Below are 16,684 nucleotides of genomic sequence, written 5' to 3' on the forward strand. Positions count from 1 at the left end.
CTACGAAGACCCGCCCTACTCTGTCTCTGATTGGCTATTACTCGTTGCCTCCGTTGGTTGGATTAGTGAGAATGTCAGAATAAACCAATCAGAGACAGGATAGGTCGGATGAGACAAAATACACGAGTCGTCTAAATATGACGTCATCACCGACTGCCACGGCAGTACTACAGAAAGCGCGGTGTCCCCTTTTTAATAAAAACACAAATTAGTTGTGTTTGTGCTTTGTAAAACAATTTGAACACGTTATGTTACTCGATTCATTGTATTTCAAATGTTACGTTGTATTACATTTAAGCACAAACTTGACGCACCTAGAGAAGTGAACAACGTTGCCTTGGTTACCAATAACCACAAAGAAACGGCAGTGGTCCACGTAGTCCTAAAATGCATCGTTGAGGCGACAATTAGGCTAGAACAAATGATTATTATACTACATTACCCAGAAACCTGTGCGGATTTATGTTGAGCGAGGGCTCCTTGTGACTTCTGAACACGTTTTGTTGATATAATAGCAGTGAAATAGTTGTATTGTGTCTGTTGGCAGAAGAGGACACTGTAGTGACATTATAGTCGCAAAGGTACAGTTCTATAACGAAGCAGATGATGACATTCCCAGCTCACAATCCTCACCTGTTCAGGTGGCGGGGACTCGGCAAGAAAACATCTGCGGACAAGGTACATTTAGTATTTGAATCTGTGTTAAATTGAGAGGTGGGGCTTTTAATTCTAATTGGAAGGAGGAAATGAAGCCTATTCTAGAAAATAGCTATACATTCGAGCTCACCTCGTTTTTTACTCTATCATAAAATATGTTTTTCAATCTATTTCTATTGCCATTTTTTAGACCCATCATCAAATCCCCTCGAGAGATCCAACATCGTAAAAAGGACTCTAGTATATTGGATTCATTAATGAAGGAAAAGCACATCGGTGTTATTACTATGAACGCATGGCTCATGTCGGGGGACGGTTCAGATGGGCTTTCTCAGGTGATGCCTGCAGCCTCATATGTCTGCTACCTGAGACAGATATTGTTGAATCGCTGCGAGTAAAGCGCCGACTTTTGAACGTCCGGGATTTAAAAAAAAAGTAATCTTCTGATTTAAGGCAATGGCTAAACTTTCCTGTGACATAATCCGCATCGTGTATTGCCTCAGCCATCATTATGAACACTGTGCCCACAGCTCAAGGTGTCAGTGAGCTTGGCTGGGCATTTTAAAACAGGCAAAGGTGACCATGAGACCAGCATTGCCATGGGCCCTGTGGGCTCTCTTGCAAACAGTATCAGCTCACAGCTTTCTTTTCTTTTCTTTTCCTAACAGATGCATGTGAAGAATAGTGATATTGATCAGTGGAGAAAGGTGAGAACTTATTTGCAGCCAGTGTAAATATCAGTATTTTCATGATGCATGTTTTTGTATCATTGTAAAATACTTTGGATTTTGGACTGTTTGGACTGGACAAATAAATCAATTTGAAGATGTCACCTTTGACTAATGGATATTAAGTAACAATCCATAGATGTATTGATGATGAAAGTAATCATTACTTAGTCTATTTTCTTGTCCTTAGCGTGTGGAGGTGGCCTCCGAGTTTGCTGTATCTGAAGTCTTCTCCCACAAGAATCCTCGTTCAGGAACCGGCAGCCGAGCTGTACCATTGCAAAGCTCTGACCAGTTAAGAGATCATGATGACGCTTACAGTGAAGGTAGGTCAGCCCATGAACAAATATAGTGTGTCTCTAGAGAGGCATTACCTTCATAATAGAGTTAAGCCTGTGCATCAGCTGCAGGCCGACAATGATATTTGGGTGGTTGCTTGCAGCTCAGGCTCTTCTTGGTGATTGGCTGAACAGTAAATTGCGGCTGGAGCTGGAGGTGGAGGAGGAAGATGACCTGATGTGCTGCGATGAGAGGAGAAGCCCCGCTGCACTGCCTAGTGATCCGCCTGCTGCCCTTAACTACAGCAACTTTGATGGTACATAACACAGACAAAAGTTAAATGTTACTAACTAACTTGAGCTTCCATAATTAAATGGATCACGACCAGTTCAAATGTCCTAGTTATATGGGAATGGTGTGGATTACATTTGACATTACAAATCAAAATGAATAATGGGACTAATGAATTAAAGCTAGGGTTTGTGGTTCAACAGATCAAATTTAAAGGAGTAGCACAACGCAAGATTTAGTCATTATCATTATCATGCATTGTTAAAGGAATAGACATTACTGTACTAGTGATTTTCCTTTTAGAAACTCCTCAGTTGGGATATAATACTTCTTATTCACACTCACTTGTGCAAAGATCTGTACAACTGCCTGGCCGAGGAGGAAGAGCAAAGTGCTGTTAACAGCTTCTTACAAGACCTGATGGAGCAAGAGGTGTTAGACTCTAGAGTGATGGAGGAACTGGCGCTGGATGTTGGACAAAAGAGGAGGAAGTTCAGAGATCCAATTGTCACCATGGAAGCACGACACCTGCAGGTATGTCACCAAAGTGATTCTCAATTTCATAAAGATAAGGAGACCTGAATGCTGTGGGTTAAGAAACTGTCACCGTGAAAGTTGAATCAGCCGGAATGACGGTCACCCAAGTTGTGTTCTCACTTCCACTAATTGCTTCCGATTGCCACTGAAGGTGCGAGAGAACAGAGCCCGGCAGGAGGCTGCGAGGCAGAGGCAACAGGGAGAGAGGGGGGCTCGACGTGATGCCAGAGAGGAGGCAAAGAGAAGGGAGCGAGAGGAGGAGACAAGAAAGAGACAGCAGGCACGTAGACAGGAGGATATGGTGCAGCAGGAGATGGTGACACTGCGACGCCAGATGGAGGAGAGGCGAGGCCTGGAACAGCTGATTCGACAGAGGTATGGTATTCACAGCAACCCCTGTGCTGAAGCACTTAGCTTTTCGTCTATAAGCGGGGATTCAAAGCTTTGTCTGAGAAGAGGCTTGCCGTCTCAGACTGTGAAAACCCTTGGATCAAAAGACATATGCCAGCTCTCTGACACAAACTAGTTTTGGGGAAGTTTCCCTCTAGAGAGTATGTACATAAACTCTTGGCCAGCACAATGAAACTGCTGTGTAATCTCTCACAAAGTGTGAACCAGCCAAAGTGTCCTCAGGTAACTTTCATCATAAACATCCTTTGTGAAAAGCAATTAATGGCGGCCACCATGCCAACATAAAAAATTTGACAGAATATTATTCTGTCAAATTAACATTAGAGGGCATGGAAATTGAACCTAACAAGAGAAGAAATAACAATTGGGTAAATTCCAGCTGTACAATTATGGAAAAACTTGTGATTGATTTATGTACAGTATATATATAAACAAATATTTGTAACTAGTGAATTGGCCTCATGATCATCTTTTTCTTATCTGAACTTTTGTGGATGACTGGTAATCTGTATAGACCTAGTAGACTATGGAGTATATGCATGGTTGTTCCACAGGGAAAGAGAGAGAGTGGAAGGACAAAGGGCAGCCAGAAGCCTCCAGTCAGCTCCTCCACCTCTCACAAACCAGCGGCCACAGGATAGAGAGCGACTTTATAAAGAACAGAAACTTCAAACCATGGTTCACATGGTCAATCTCAAGGTTGGTTGTACTGTGAGTGTTGCGGGTTGGTACAGCAAAATTAATCTATGTACATTTTCTAATTTCGTGGATCTGCATGTTTGCATTTATGGTTTAGCGTCTGCAGAGGCATTTCTCTGGATGGTATTCGGTTGTGTTGGACCGAAGGCTACGTTTAGGGAAGGCCATGGCCCTCTGTGACTGGAAGCGGCAGCTGAGAGCCTGGCGTGCGTGGCGGGCAGTCGTGTGGGCAGAACATCAGCAGCGAGAGGTGGTGAGAACAGAAGAGGATCTACGAGCTGAAAATAGGCAAGAACCTCAGTGAAATGATGTTAACGGTTCTGATCCTTGTATAAATCCTGCCTTTAACCACAAATTACATAATACTAATCAGAACCTATATTTAAAAAATGTGACCGTTAATTATGACAGTATATCTAGAAGACAGTCGCTGATCCTTGTTACCTTGACTAAGCAATAATTGGTCCTCCAGACAACGCCAGCTGGCTGTGGAGAATGACCGAAGGCGGTTACTACGGCGATGTCTGAATGGGTGGCAGCTATGGTGTCGGATAGAAAAGGAACAACGAGAGCTTTTGGCCCAGCAGCAGGAGACCCGTCGCAAGATGGCTGCCTTAATCAATGCTGCATCAACAGGCAAACTCATGCCCACAGAAACCTCAACTTTTCAGGCAATTCTGGCCCCGGCCGAGGCATCTAACCCACCCGAGGCCCCAGCGAAGGTGAGAGGTACACTCACAAATCGTCATTACAATGCAAAGGAATTCATTAAACCTCTTTGTTGATGCTTCCCACTGAAATGGACCTGACATTACATTTTTGCACACTGAGTGAAATCATGACTTAAACATCAGCCCTATCCTTGGCAGGTGATCATTATAAAATACTTTCCAAATCTCCTCCTTGCATGGCTTGAACCTTTCTTAAAACTTAGTCTGAAATATTCCAAATTCTGGTTAGCGAGAGCGGTAAAGAAGGGGGTGGTGTGAATATAGGGGATGTGAAGGCATAGAGCAGATGGAAAGAATGCAAGAGGTGTAGGATAGTGGCACAGAGCTTGAGGGACTGAAGACAAAGAACAGGAGATGAAGTTTGAGTTCATAGTGGATGGGTCAATAAAGAGGCCATCCTCACTATCAAGCTTTCGCTGCTTATATATTATATATACATATCAGGAGATTAAATTGCACTGGGACGCTGTATCTATGTTATCCCCTTCAGTTTTTCGGTGTGTTTCTTTCATATATAATATCATCTTTATGCCTTCTCTGTAGGAGGATCATCACAGGTCAAGCACTTTAGCCCCCAACACCTCTGCAGTACCTCATAATAAGATCCCCGTGGGCGCTGTGGCCCAGCCCACTCAGCCATGGCAGGTGACCAGACGCCATGCAGCACCGACTGCTGCTGAGCTCAATGGGGCACAGCAGAGAGCCGAGGGCGGCGCCGTTACCTGTTCAAAAAAAGCAGTGGCGCAGGGCAGCAGGTTTGAGAACAGGCACGGCGCCCAGCAGCAGATCATCACGCAGCAGAGAAAGTTGTTGAAGGAACAGCAAGAGCAGATTGCACAGCTGAAGGTGGAGCAGAGCGTGATGGGTTTGGAGCTGGAAATGGAGAAAAGCACCCAGCTCACCCAGCTATCAATGCTAAGAGCATCAAGACCAAAGAGCCACAGCGGTGAACTCACAGTGCAGAGGTAGGCTCACTGCAAAATGTTGAGATATCACAAAAACTCTAGATGTGTGTGTATCATATTCACCCATATTCCCGCTGTAACTGATGGCTTTGTAAATGGTTAATAAATCGTTTACCACTGCTTTAACAGCAACTGTAAGCCATTAACAAGAATAATGGTTGGGTTGCCAGTTAGGAGAAATGTGAATAAATACTTAGTTAATGGATGTCCATATGTCCTGTGGCACTTTTCCAGAAGGTCCGATTTCATACTGTAGAAGAATAGATTGTTTACAACCTGGCAATGTTGTCCTCAGTAGTGGACAGTAGTACTTGAAGTAGTTGTTACTAAAAGCCACTAGTTACAACTTATAAGCCTTTTATTAAGGGTGACTTATAGAAAGTGGTGCAAATTTCAGCATTAATCATTTTGTTAAGGTCAGTGAGCGATCACCATTCAGTGTAAATGATGAATATGTAAATGATGAATATGAAAATATGAGTCAAACCTAGAAATATTCCTAGAAATATTGCACCAAATTAAAACATTTAGAAATGGGTCCAGTGGGTCTAAATCTAAAGTCATAGTGACTCTTTGGCCATTTGCACCCTTACTGTTTCACTAAAATCCTTTATTAAAGGCTCCGATAGTAAAGATTGTATAATTTATACAAAGATAATACCATTTTGACCTAATATCTCAAATGTCTAGAAAAGTGTAGACAATAATTGTTTTCAGGAGCTCCACCGTGGTGAATTGGGGTAGAAGTTATTATCCTCTAATAGCTTTTCTTCTTACATACAAGTCTCATAGGAGTAGATTCAAAGAAACAGCTGCAGAGGAATTTGAATGCTGAGAGAGAACAGAGGAGTGGGGGTTGTGCCAAAGTCAATAGTTGTGAAAAAGTTAATATTTTGTTCATTCAAAAGCAGTGAATGTGCCTACAGAGATTCGAGCCTTTGTAACGATACTTCTGGATGTGATTGATACTGTTGCAGGGCATCAAGAGTTACTGGGGAACCTGACAGTCTCTGTGCACCTCCAAGGAAAGCTGCCGCACGGCAGACATGCTCCCATCCAATCATCACGGGTCAGTTTGCAAGGTCCTTCACTCAGAGAGCTTAAAAGCAGAGGATGACATGCACACACTCACACATACATACATAGCAATTACATATTTTTCTTTACATATTTTCCTCCTCCTTTTGTAAAGAACATTGCGTGACCCTGAATCACGCATAATAAGACATAGCATAGGTCTATAGTCCCACAACATATTGTCCTCCCAGTTACGTGTACAGAATATGAAGGGCGAACACATAATCATCCACATATCCACGCTTAAGACTCTGTCCTACCACAGAGGAATAACTTGAGCTCAACTCAGCCCTCTTTGTATCTTTGAAGCTATGGAGGTCCGTGCACGTCAGCGCGCAGAACGAAGAATAAAAATAGAGGAACTCAAGAGAAGGAAGGACGATGAAAAACTGGTGAGAGATTGACGAGTTGTTTTCTGGACCCCTGAACTGCTTTTTTGTAGGATGAGAAGCCAGTTTTATTGTCTGAAACAATATTTAAAAAACACACATTTAAATACATTTTCAGGCTGAGATGAAAGCTGATGAGGAGCAGAGGCAGATGGAGGAGGAGGAGGAGAAACACAAAGCAGCGGAAAAGAAAAGGGAGGAGAAAATGCAGGAAAGAGAGGTGAGATTCATACTTCCTGGTTGATCTCAATAACATGAGTTCAAATACAGGAAGCAGTAACACTGACTGACATGTAGCAGGACTGTACTCCGGTGACCACTATCAAATATTAAAATAATGTCACGTGTTCCTTCCGTCTGTGCAGAGGAAAGAGGAGAAACAGAGGCAGCTGAAAAGGCAACAGGAGCTCCTGAAGCTGGCCCGTCAACATTACCGCAGAAACTTGCTGCTGCGGCGAGGCCTGGCGCCATGGCAACGTCTCATTCAGATCAGACAAGACAACATACAGGTGAATCACCTGTCTTGTCCTTTCCGCTGTCAGCGATAGCAACACGCAGAGTATCGTGAGTCCTCCAACTCAATCATTTAAGGAGGAACTCTTGATTCTGGCCTTGACTTTTAATAGGAAGCTGTGCAAGGAGAGCTTTAGGCTTCCCATGATCACACAAACCAATTACAATAAGCAAGAGGACATTCAGACCTACAAGGGTGAAGTCTGAGTACACACCTGGATTTGAATTAAAGGAGAGAAAAAAAACTGGTTATAGACCGACTTGCATACAGTATTGTGTGTCAGCTTTGTGTCAGTTTTTCGTTGAAAGGAAATGTGTGTCCTTTATGAAATGCTTTTTATAATTCAAATTTCTTGTGGCTGGATGTCTTTCATGACTCATGGACCATTTGTGGACATAATGCTTCCCAATTGTCTCACACTAAAAAGCTTTACTTTTTTTTGCCATACGACAAAGATTATATGGACTAATCTGTTTTCAATTTTAGCGATTCAAAGAGGATTATACATGCTTTCTTATTTCGCCTTAACTAAAGCTCAGAGCTTTTCCTTAACCAGTGATATAAATAACTTCTTAAAAATCCCATAATGAATATAATCTCTAGCTCTTTATCTATTTTTTCTTGGCTGATTTATGTATTCTATTTTTTTAATTCTACATGTATTATTCCTGTTGCTGGGATGATTTATTGTTCCATTTTATCACTATCTGTCTATTAATAGTATATTTTGCCTGTTTAAGAATTACTAAAAATAAGTCTCTATTATTATTATTATTATTATCATTTTATAAAAGTACCACCAACCAACCACATGCTGTGTATCCATGAGCAACGCACTTTAACACATAAATGCACAATATGAAACCTAGTGTGGTAAAAAATACTCACCGAGCAGCTAAAATAAAGACCCCAAGCCAAAGGCAAAGCTCCACACAAACCCACCACCCAATTACACACTTGTACTCTTCTGGACCTGCACACATACAGCCCAGACAGACACACTCATCCAAGCTAAAGCATGTAACAACTTTGTAGCTGCATTCTTTTGACATTATTTCATCTTCAAAATGTTCCTCTCTGAAAATGTGTGTGCGTATATGTTTCACAGCTAGATATAAAACCTCTTTGTTAAACCTGGCACGTATGATCGAGCAAGGATTCACTCATCAGCGTGCATCAACACTTTTCTTTCCAATCCCTGCCAGCTGGCCGAGCGTCATCACAATCTCTTCCTCCTGAGGCGGTGCACACGAGGCTGGCAGCAATCAGCAAGAGAGTCCCTGTCTGAGAAGGAAGCTTCTGTTGACCAACTGCACCAGCATTTTTTGCTTCGGAGGAGCTTAAGCTGCTGGAAAAGAGTGTGTATACACCCGCACACTCCGTTAAATACTCAATCACGATTGCAGTTTGCCCATCTTCTGCCAGTGACTTGCACTTTTCCTAATCTTCTTCTGTACCTGCACTCAATCATGTTTTCAGGGTGCCAAGTCTTTAATGAAAAAAAGAAGACAATTTACTTCTTTTTGCGTTGAAGCTATAGTGCTGTCCTCATCACTCAAACTAACTTGCAGTTGCTCTGTGGTGGATTTGTACTGCTATAAATGCGCTAAAAATCCACCCATCTCTGAGGATGTGTTGTATGTTTCAGCTTAAAGACTGGCGGATGATTCAAGAGGAGAGAGCCAAGCGTTTCTATCGCACTCGCACTCTGAGGAGGTTTCTGCTGGCACTGCTGGACCATGTGACCCAGGAGAGGCTGGTGGAGTGGGACCGTCAGGAGCTGGCTCAGGAGCACAATAACAGGTCTGCTGCTCATGACTATCCCATATGTTAACTGTGTGGATGCAGTGTCAAATTCAATTTAACTAGCTAAGTCAAACTGTCATATCAGCGCAGTTTGGTTACAGTAGAGGAAAAAAACACAATGCCTTGATTTTGTATCAAACTATTTTTTATCTGTATAGAGTAGACATTTTAAGGCTTATTATATTAAGGAAGCCATGCCTTTCAATATTGAAGTGCAATAAAGATAATTAATTAATAAACAAACAACACTGCAGAATATGTTAACGGTCTTGGAGCAGATGCAGTTGTTGAACATTGACCAATATCTTTTCCACTGCAATTGCCTATGCATTAGATTATAAACTACACCATCATCTCTTTAACTCCAGTGATGTGCCTCAAATCTGTTGTTCATTGTCTCTTCATGTCACATTTAATGTCAGTTGTAGTGTTTTGCTGCTCAAGTGGAAACTTACATATGGCTAAACTAGCTGGCATGGCATAGTGTTTATGGCCCGACTGGTTATGAGCCCTGGGTAATTAATAAAAAGAAGCATTTTCCACAATAATTCTTTTTCCAGCCACTATTGGCACAAGGTAAATGTCTCCCTATCGACATAGGGAGACATTTACCTTGAGCCAAGTTTGCTAGTAGATGTTAAAACCATTCACTGAGTGAGTGGAAACTTTCATTTGCATTTAAATACTTTTGTAGGATTTCTTCCTACAAATTATACATTTAAATCAGCAAAAAAAAAAAGTGGTTTGGATTATGCTTCGTAACAGCATTATTATTCAGTCCGTTGTGGACTAAATTTAATGGTTTCTGTGGCACTGCTCTAACTTAATACACAGAATGTGAGTGTTTTTAAACCTCAGCTTTTCAGGTGAAGTCAGCTAATTGACCACAGCCTGCAGGTGAATTCCCACCGGCTGCCCAGCTGCCATTGTCAATAAGCCAAAACTCATTATGTGAAAACATTAGGCTGTGTCATCCCAGAAGTCCCTATAATGCAGTTTATTGTTCCTCTGTTCCTGTCTGTCCCTCCACCTGCCTGCACCTCAGACGGGTGCTGCGGCGATGTTTGCTGGCCTGGAGGCAGCTTCCCGGTCTGCTGCGCAAGGAAAGAGTGAGGGAGGAGCGGCGGGAGAAGCTGGGACGGAGAGTGACCGAGGTTCTGCCTGATTTCGGCTCCTATCCACTGTAAAGCCTCTGGGAGAAGCCGACACTGTAGAAGAAAAACTTGCATGCAAACATCTCCACAACTCTGGAGGACACGCATACGAACACAAAATGAATACATATGCACATATCTCACATTTATTTAATAAAAATAAATAATTTCATACAAAGACAACTGGAACAATACAACTTTTAGAATTCCCCCCCAAAAAAAGCATTCAATCCCTTTGAGGAAATCCCTTTAATAAAAGCAGCGATAGTGGAAAGCTAACATCTCAAGGTGACATATTGGTTTATTTGCTTTTAATTAATTCAGGGATCCGTTTGAACCAGCTGAGAGATTAAAACTAACTACTAATATATTCATCGCTGTACGATCATTCATTATGTTAAATGCATGACAAACTGTAGAACTTTAATTGCCCGATTATGTGGCTTGTGCTCAGACTTTTCCTTCACCGGTGATAAATAATCCATGACACTCACAAGGTCAAGTTAGATACCCTCCTTTGTGAACACTGCAGGTAAGAGTTTGTGGAGGACAAAGTGAAAGTGAGAAACAATCTTTGAAAAGATGTTTTGTGCGTCATTGAGGCGTCATGTTGTTGCTGACGCCGTGCTCAGAGAAATCGTCCCTACGAGGACCAGAGCAACTATTAATTCTCACATTTCTCTTGTTCGCCGTCTCCCAGCAAGGCACTAGAATGTAGAGGAGACATAAAGACAAAGTTCAAGTCCAGAGAAGACAATCAGCGTGAAGGATACGGTGATATTTGTTTGGCAGAGAGACTAGTGACTAGTGGAAAGAGATTAAAGATCAATGTGAGTGTGCACAGCTGCATGAAGGAGATGCCAGTTGTGGGTAATATTAATGGCATTGAATGTATCCTATTGTACTTTGTATTACTATGTGTCCAAATCAGAGCAACTTAATAACTGTAACCTAGTGATAAAAGCAATTTGCTGCAAGCAGAAGAGGAACTTGGGAGGGAAAAGAGCCACGCTGCCATCCAGTGGACCTGAACAAGAACAGCAACCATAAACTCAAAACGTGTGTTTTCAAATCAGGGTCGGCAAATCAGTCTCTTACACCAGGTCTGCTGGGACGGGAGAGGGTGGATTCACTTTTTCTCCCATGGTCATGAACTCTGCCCAGTTGCCACGGAAACCTCGAGAGTAGACGCCCGTGTCCACGACGAGTCCCCAGTAGGCGCTACGAGCGGTTTTGTCACTCAGGGCCGTGCGTGCCTCGCGCTCGGTTACGTTGTAGCTGACGTTGATGACTTGCACCATCAGCAGGTGGAGCAGCCCACAGGTCACGATGCTGCTGTACCACGCACAGGTGAAGCACAGTGCAGTGCTGAAACAGACAGGAGACAACATGGTCAATGGAAAATACTCTTGTAAGTACTCTAATAGTTGTGGTTATTAAGTTCTTGTTGGTTGACTTTTTTTTTTACTGGTATGGCGGACCCAACAGAGAAATACATTCTTCTTCTTTCCCTTTGGCTTGATTTGGTCCGTTTGGTATTTTGTCATGTGACTTGTTGCCAGCAGACAACGGTGGAAACTTGAGTGAGAGTTGAAGAGATGAGTGCCGGTGTTGTCAGTGTTTGTTGTGTTGAAGTACAGAAAGCGTAGCTTAGTGTTATCTAAACGATTTTAAATGTCGTGGCTGAAAGTTTAGCTGATTTCGACAATTTGGATGAGACTCAAGACTTCAAAAGGAGACTTATCCAAGCAAGACCCACAATAACAGATCGGATCAAGTGAAAGGTAAAGTTTTGCTTCTCTGTAGGGTCTTTTTCATAATGTTGACAAACCTATATCATCAGAATAAGGGGGCTTCAGATTCAGGAAAAGAGTAACTTTAAGGGACTATAATGTGAAAGTTGCACAAATTGTGTCTCAATACCTGTACTGGTTGTAGACCCCTGGGCAGTAGAGCAAGGCGGTGAAGAGGTGTTGGTTGGGACAAACACTCTGCAGCACCAGGATGACCCCATACAGAGATGTCAACAGGAAGAGGACGAGCGTAAGCAGGAAGCTGCGATGATTGGTTTGCCCCACACAGCTGTTTATCCTACCCGGGCACCGACGGAGGGGATGCACAGACACACAGAGAGGCAGACAAAACATCGTACATTACACTACACACATGCAGGATCACACACGCAAGTGTACGAGTGGATGATAGCAAGGAGCTGTTCACTTGTAGCTGTGAATATTATGAGTACGATGCTGGCTCGACACAACATACAAATATGGTTTAAAAAAGACACCGCAGCTGTAAACAGGACAAACACTCATTCAGTCTGAGCTGACTGCCTAACCTGGAAAGAAAGACTTAAGGGCATTGTTTTGACAAATAAAGGACTTTTTTTTTTTATTTATTGAATAGTTTGTGTAGAAAAGCGGAGAAGGTGACAAACGACTTCAGTGTTTGAGATGTGAGGCAAAGTGGAAGGAACAGTGAAGACGGGTCGAGTGAGAGGCATTGTTAATGGCACCAACCAGACACAGTGATGGTCGAGACGCAGCACGCAGACGCCACAGATCCGACAATGTCCCGCCCTCGGGGGCCGCACCACCCTGCACACCGGACACCGGTTCCTTCGGCCGCTTTCCTTCAGCTCCGCCCCCGCATGCTCCGACGATCCCGCCCGGTTGGCCACGGTCATGGTCACATCCTGCCTCCCCCCGTTGACGGCAGGGTCTCTGTCTGCCAGAGGGCTGTAATACGTCACCGTGCTGTGGACGGTCTCTTGGTTTGGCCGCACAATGCCGGGTTCTCTCTTGGTGTGGAACAGGGCGATTAGGGTGAGTATGACCCCGACGGTTACCACGGCCACCTGGACCAGACCAATATCCCCATTGGAGCATTGGAGCACCTCAGTGATGAACAAGTAGTACATGTACGCCAAGGAGAAGAGGGCCAGGCTGAGGAAGAAGAGCGTCTGTCCCTTCTTGCGGTGGGTGAAGTAGTAGTACCACAGCACCAGGCCGGGCAGAGCTGTCAGAACCACCATGCCGAGCAGGAAGTGGAGAGCAGCGACGTGGAGAAGGACCGGCAGGAGAATAAGAGGAGGGATGATTGACAGGTCCACTTTTCGGGCTCCACCCCACAGCCAGGGCACACGGATCCGGTCTATGACAACTGCAGTCACATGCGACAGGGATTCAGGTTTCTGAGGCTCCCTCTTTAGAAACCTGAAAGAGTAACAAGTAAAATAGTTTTTACTTCTGGATTCTATATTTGAAAAGGTAAGATTAATGTCTGATCAGAAGTTTTTTATTTTAACTTTAGTTTTCCACCTCCAATGAAAAGCAGAGCACAGCCTCTTCTCTAAACTTTGTCTCCTCAAGAGAGTCTGTCAGAGGATCTGTAGGGAATACTACCACACCAGAAGAGCAGCAGACAGGTTGATTTTTTTTCTTCTTGAAATACCAGTACTTTATTCTCAACTACTCAGAGTACACAGATATGTGGAATAGGATTTGAATGTGCAGAAAGTTTTTCAGCAGAAATTGTTCTGAAACACATGAGCTAGTAAAGTCCAGGGGTTTATAAAGTAACTATATAACAGAATAATAATAAAAAAGATTAATATTCAAGGGAGACAATAAGCCTACATAAGGGGGGATAAATGGCCCACTTCCAAGGGACAATCTTGGTGAAAATGGCTTTTAAACACAGATACCTGGAAAAAGTTAAGAGATTGCTGAAAATAGTTAATAGTCGAAATGAAGAGTGCAAACCAACATAATGTTAGGGTGAGGGGTTCATTTGATACAAATATTATTTTAGCCAATTTGGTTCTAATGATGTGCGTTGGTAATGTACCATCAAAAGACAGGTAGGGTCCAGTCTCGGTAAAAGAATTGAAAAAAACTACAACAAATTGATTGATTTATTTGTAATTATATTAAGTAGATAGTTTCATTATATTTTACTAGATTATATCTGGGGCCTAATGATTATGATACAGTATATTATTTGCTGTAATCAACAACAGAGGGAGAAATCAAATGCAAGTTAATGCCTTTTGCTTTGGCACGACCCCTTGTTATTTTGCAGTGAATGCAAAGTTAGAGTAATTTCCAAAAAGGTGTCAACGGTCAATTTGAGCTCAATAAAACGTTTTTTTTAAAGAATTGCCATCATTTCAATATTATGCCCACAATTAATTTAGCTGGACACCAAAACAACTTTGAAGTGAGTATTCTCAGCCCTCCACTCACCTGTCACAGGCGTCATCCAGGTCCTCACAGTCACAGCAGCAGGCTCCCACATGGCTGCGCTCCCCGAGTCTGTTCACATACTCGCAGCAGCACAAGATCTCCTCCTCCAGCACCTTGTTGGCTCGCTTCTTCATGATGGGCAGCCTTACAGCCTATTAGATTATAAGGAAAAAGTGTACAAGAACCATTATTCACATTTATGTTACAGATAAAACGAGATTCAGAAAAGTGACACATAAGAGACGGGAAGAGTAAGACAATAACTGTAAATACTGTAAAAGCCCACTGCTGAAATGCCCTCTGCCCACAGCAGCTTAACAGCCATTTGTACGCGTTTTAGATGTTGGAGTGGTTCCAAACAGATTTCCACCACGCAACACTGCAAAGCAGATCCTGCTCATTTGACCATACCCAGTCCACCTTATGCCCCCACATCTGTCCCACATCTGTCTGGCTTTAATGATTTACCAGAACTGAGCGGTCCCACCACTGCAGCAGCCTGCTGGTTTATTTAGATGTTGCAGATGGATTTGGGCTGAGGTGAGGCAGTGGAAGCATTTATAACAATCACAAGGTCTTCAGTGTCCTCTGCATCACGTAGAGCAACGTGGGATTAATCCTTCAACTCAGTTAAACCTCTCTCTGGGGGGGGGGGATCTTGCTGAGTTGAATCAGCCTCTGACTAGCAACAAATCAAAGTGTGGCATGGCACTTTATTATGATTCATCATCCACTGATCAGAGAAACATGATAAAAAGGACATCAGGCTAACTAATAGTCCTTCCAGGCAGCCCTGAGGCTCTAAAGAGAAGACCGACATGTACTGAATGATGTGTGTGGATGTGTGGTGCCACCAACCTGACAACAGCTAAATAATAATAATAATAATAATAATAATAATACTGCTGCAAGGATTCATAGCGTGACTGTGACCCTCAGCAGTTTCATGCCCGGCTGCAACACTGAGGGATTCTTTGCTTTTGCAATTGCTGCAGAACATTAAAAGATATAATGCAGGACTGCTAAAGCCGTTTGTAAATTATTAAGGATGGGTATGCATTCCTTAAAAGGTCATAATTAGTCAGAAGAGAGAAAATAAATTGCCTATTTTGATTATTTCTAATTCCAATTTATAAATTGTGTTAAGGGAACTATTTCAAGGGGGTCAATAAATAGTCTCCTTTTTTCTTCAGCTGATGGCTGTAACTTCATATTTACACAAGATAGATATGAGTGGTATCAATGTTCTCATCTGTGAATTTACCAACATTAAAAATCTAAATTGAAGAAAAGCACTATATTCCTTCCATCAACATGACACTGCTCTTGTTACAGCCTCTGCAACTTGTATCTTGATTAAAAGTGACACTTCCTGCACTTTAACCAGGCCCTGAGTTTATTTTTAATACGTTTAGAAACAGTGAGGCTCAAAACATCATAAAGGGATCCATCTGAAAGGCGGATACATTGTTAATCATTTTATGTGCAGATTGTAATCTCTGAACTGTAGTTCACTCGTGGACTTCACGCTGGTTTCCTGTCCTCTCAGCTCGGTTCATCACTGCTGACCCACAACCCGATCAATCACGGCTTACACGTGGAGCCGCAGACACACAACAAAAGGAGCATACCTGATCGCAGAGCTGCTACATGCCGAAGCTTTCCAGTAACGTTGAATCTCGACTGAGGCGGTTTCCACCTCGTCGACGGGCCTCAGCGGAAGTCTTCGGCGGCTGACGTATCCGGTGTTTCTCGGAAGTCTCCAGGACAACAGTCAGATGAACCGGTCTGGGTTGACGTGTCCGGGGTCGACGGGGATCTCGTATGGTTCGGGATCGCTGTTGAGGGAGACGTGCTGCGGCTCTGCCCCCAAACAGTGTCCCTCCTGACGTCAAGGGGGCCGCCCGGTCCCCGCCCATGGCTAGTTCGTGGTTCTCCGTCACGTGACGCAGTCGTAGAGCATTCGAAGTTCTGCGTCGAAGGAACGCGTTGCCTGCAATTAACCGCCATGCCGCCAGGGGGGTGTGGTTGTGTGGTTTCAGGGGTTATATAGGGGCCGAATCCTTTTTCTTCCGGTCACAGTAAACAGTAAACAATGGCGTCCAGGTTGGAGCGGCTGCATTTGGAGTTGGAGCTCATCAATATTGAAAAGCAAATGCTTCTATTGCAAATGTTGAAGCGCAGGCGACAGAGAAG

The 16,684-nt window shown here is 43.2% G+C and overlaps 2 protein-coding genes across 2 annotated transcripts; one reads left to right on the top strand and one right to left on the bottom strand.

Annotated features, from left to right (window-relative positions):
- Positions 1–603: 603 nt before the first annotated feature.
- ccdc191 (coiled-coil domain containing 191) lies at positions 604–10,271 on the top strand (the record flags this gene model as incomplete). Its single annotated transcript, XM_079234099.1, has 17 exons — positions 604–678; positions 1,326–1,364; positions 1,576–1,711; positions 1,828–1,980; positions 2,311–2,489; positions 2,644–2,867; positions 3,458–3,602; positions 3,700–3,902; positions 4,075–4,324; positions 4,880–5,298; positions 6,276–6,367; positions 6,685–6,767; positions 6,883–6,984; positions 7,130–7,273; positions 8,484–8,636; positions 8,927–9,081; positions 10,130–10,271. The coding sequence occupies 17 exons, from the start codon at positions 604–606 to the stop codon at positions 10,269–10,271; spliced, it is 2,694 nt and encodes an 897-aa protein (XP_079090225.1).
- Positions 10,272–10,370: 99 nt separating this feature from the next.
- Positions 10,371–16,240, bottom strand: zdhhc23b (zDHHC palmitoyltransferase 23b). Its single transcript, XM_079233939.1, has 6 exons — positions 16,120–16,240; positions 14,489–14,640; positions 12,761–13,456; positions 12,162–12,329; positions 11,337–11,606; positions 10,371–10,945 (listed from the first exon to the last, which is right to left on the bottom strand). Exons 2-6 carry the CDS (start codon positions 14,620–14,622, stop codon positions 10,903–10,905), a joined length of 1,311 nt encoding a protein of 436 aa, XP_079090065.1. The 5' UTR covers positions 14,623–14,640; positions 16,120–16,240; the 3' UTR covers positions 10,371–10,902.
- Positions 16,241–16,684: the final 444 nt, after the last annotated feature.

This window comes from Taurulus bubalis, assembly GCF_910589615.1.
Source record: "Taurulus bubalis genome assembly, chromosome: 18".
Classification (NCBI taxonomy): domain Eukaryota; kingdom Metazoa; phylum Chordata; class Actinopteri; order Perciformes; family Cottidae; genus Taurulus; species Taurulus bubalis.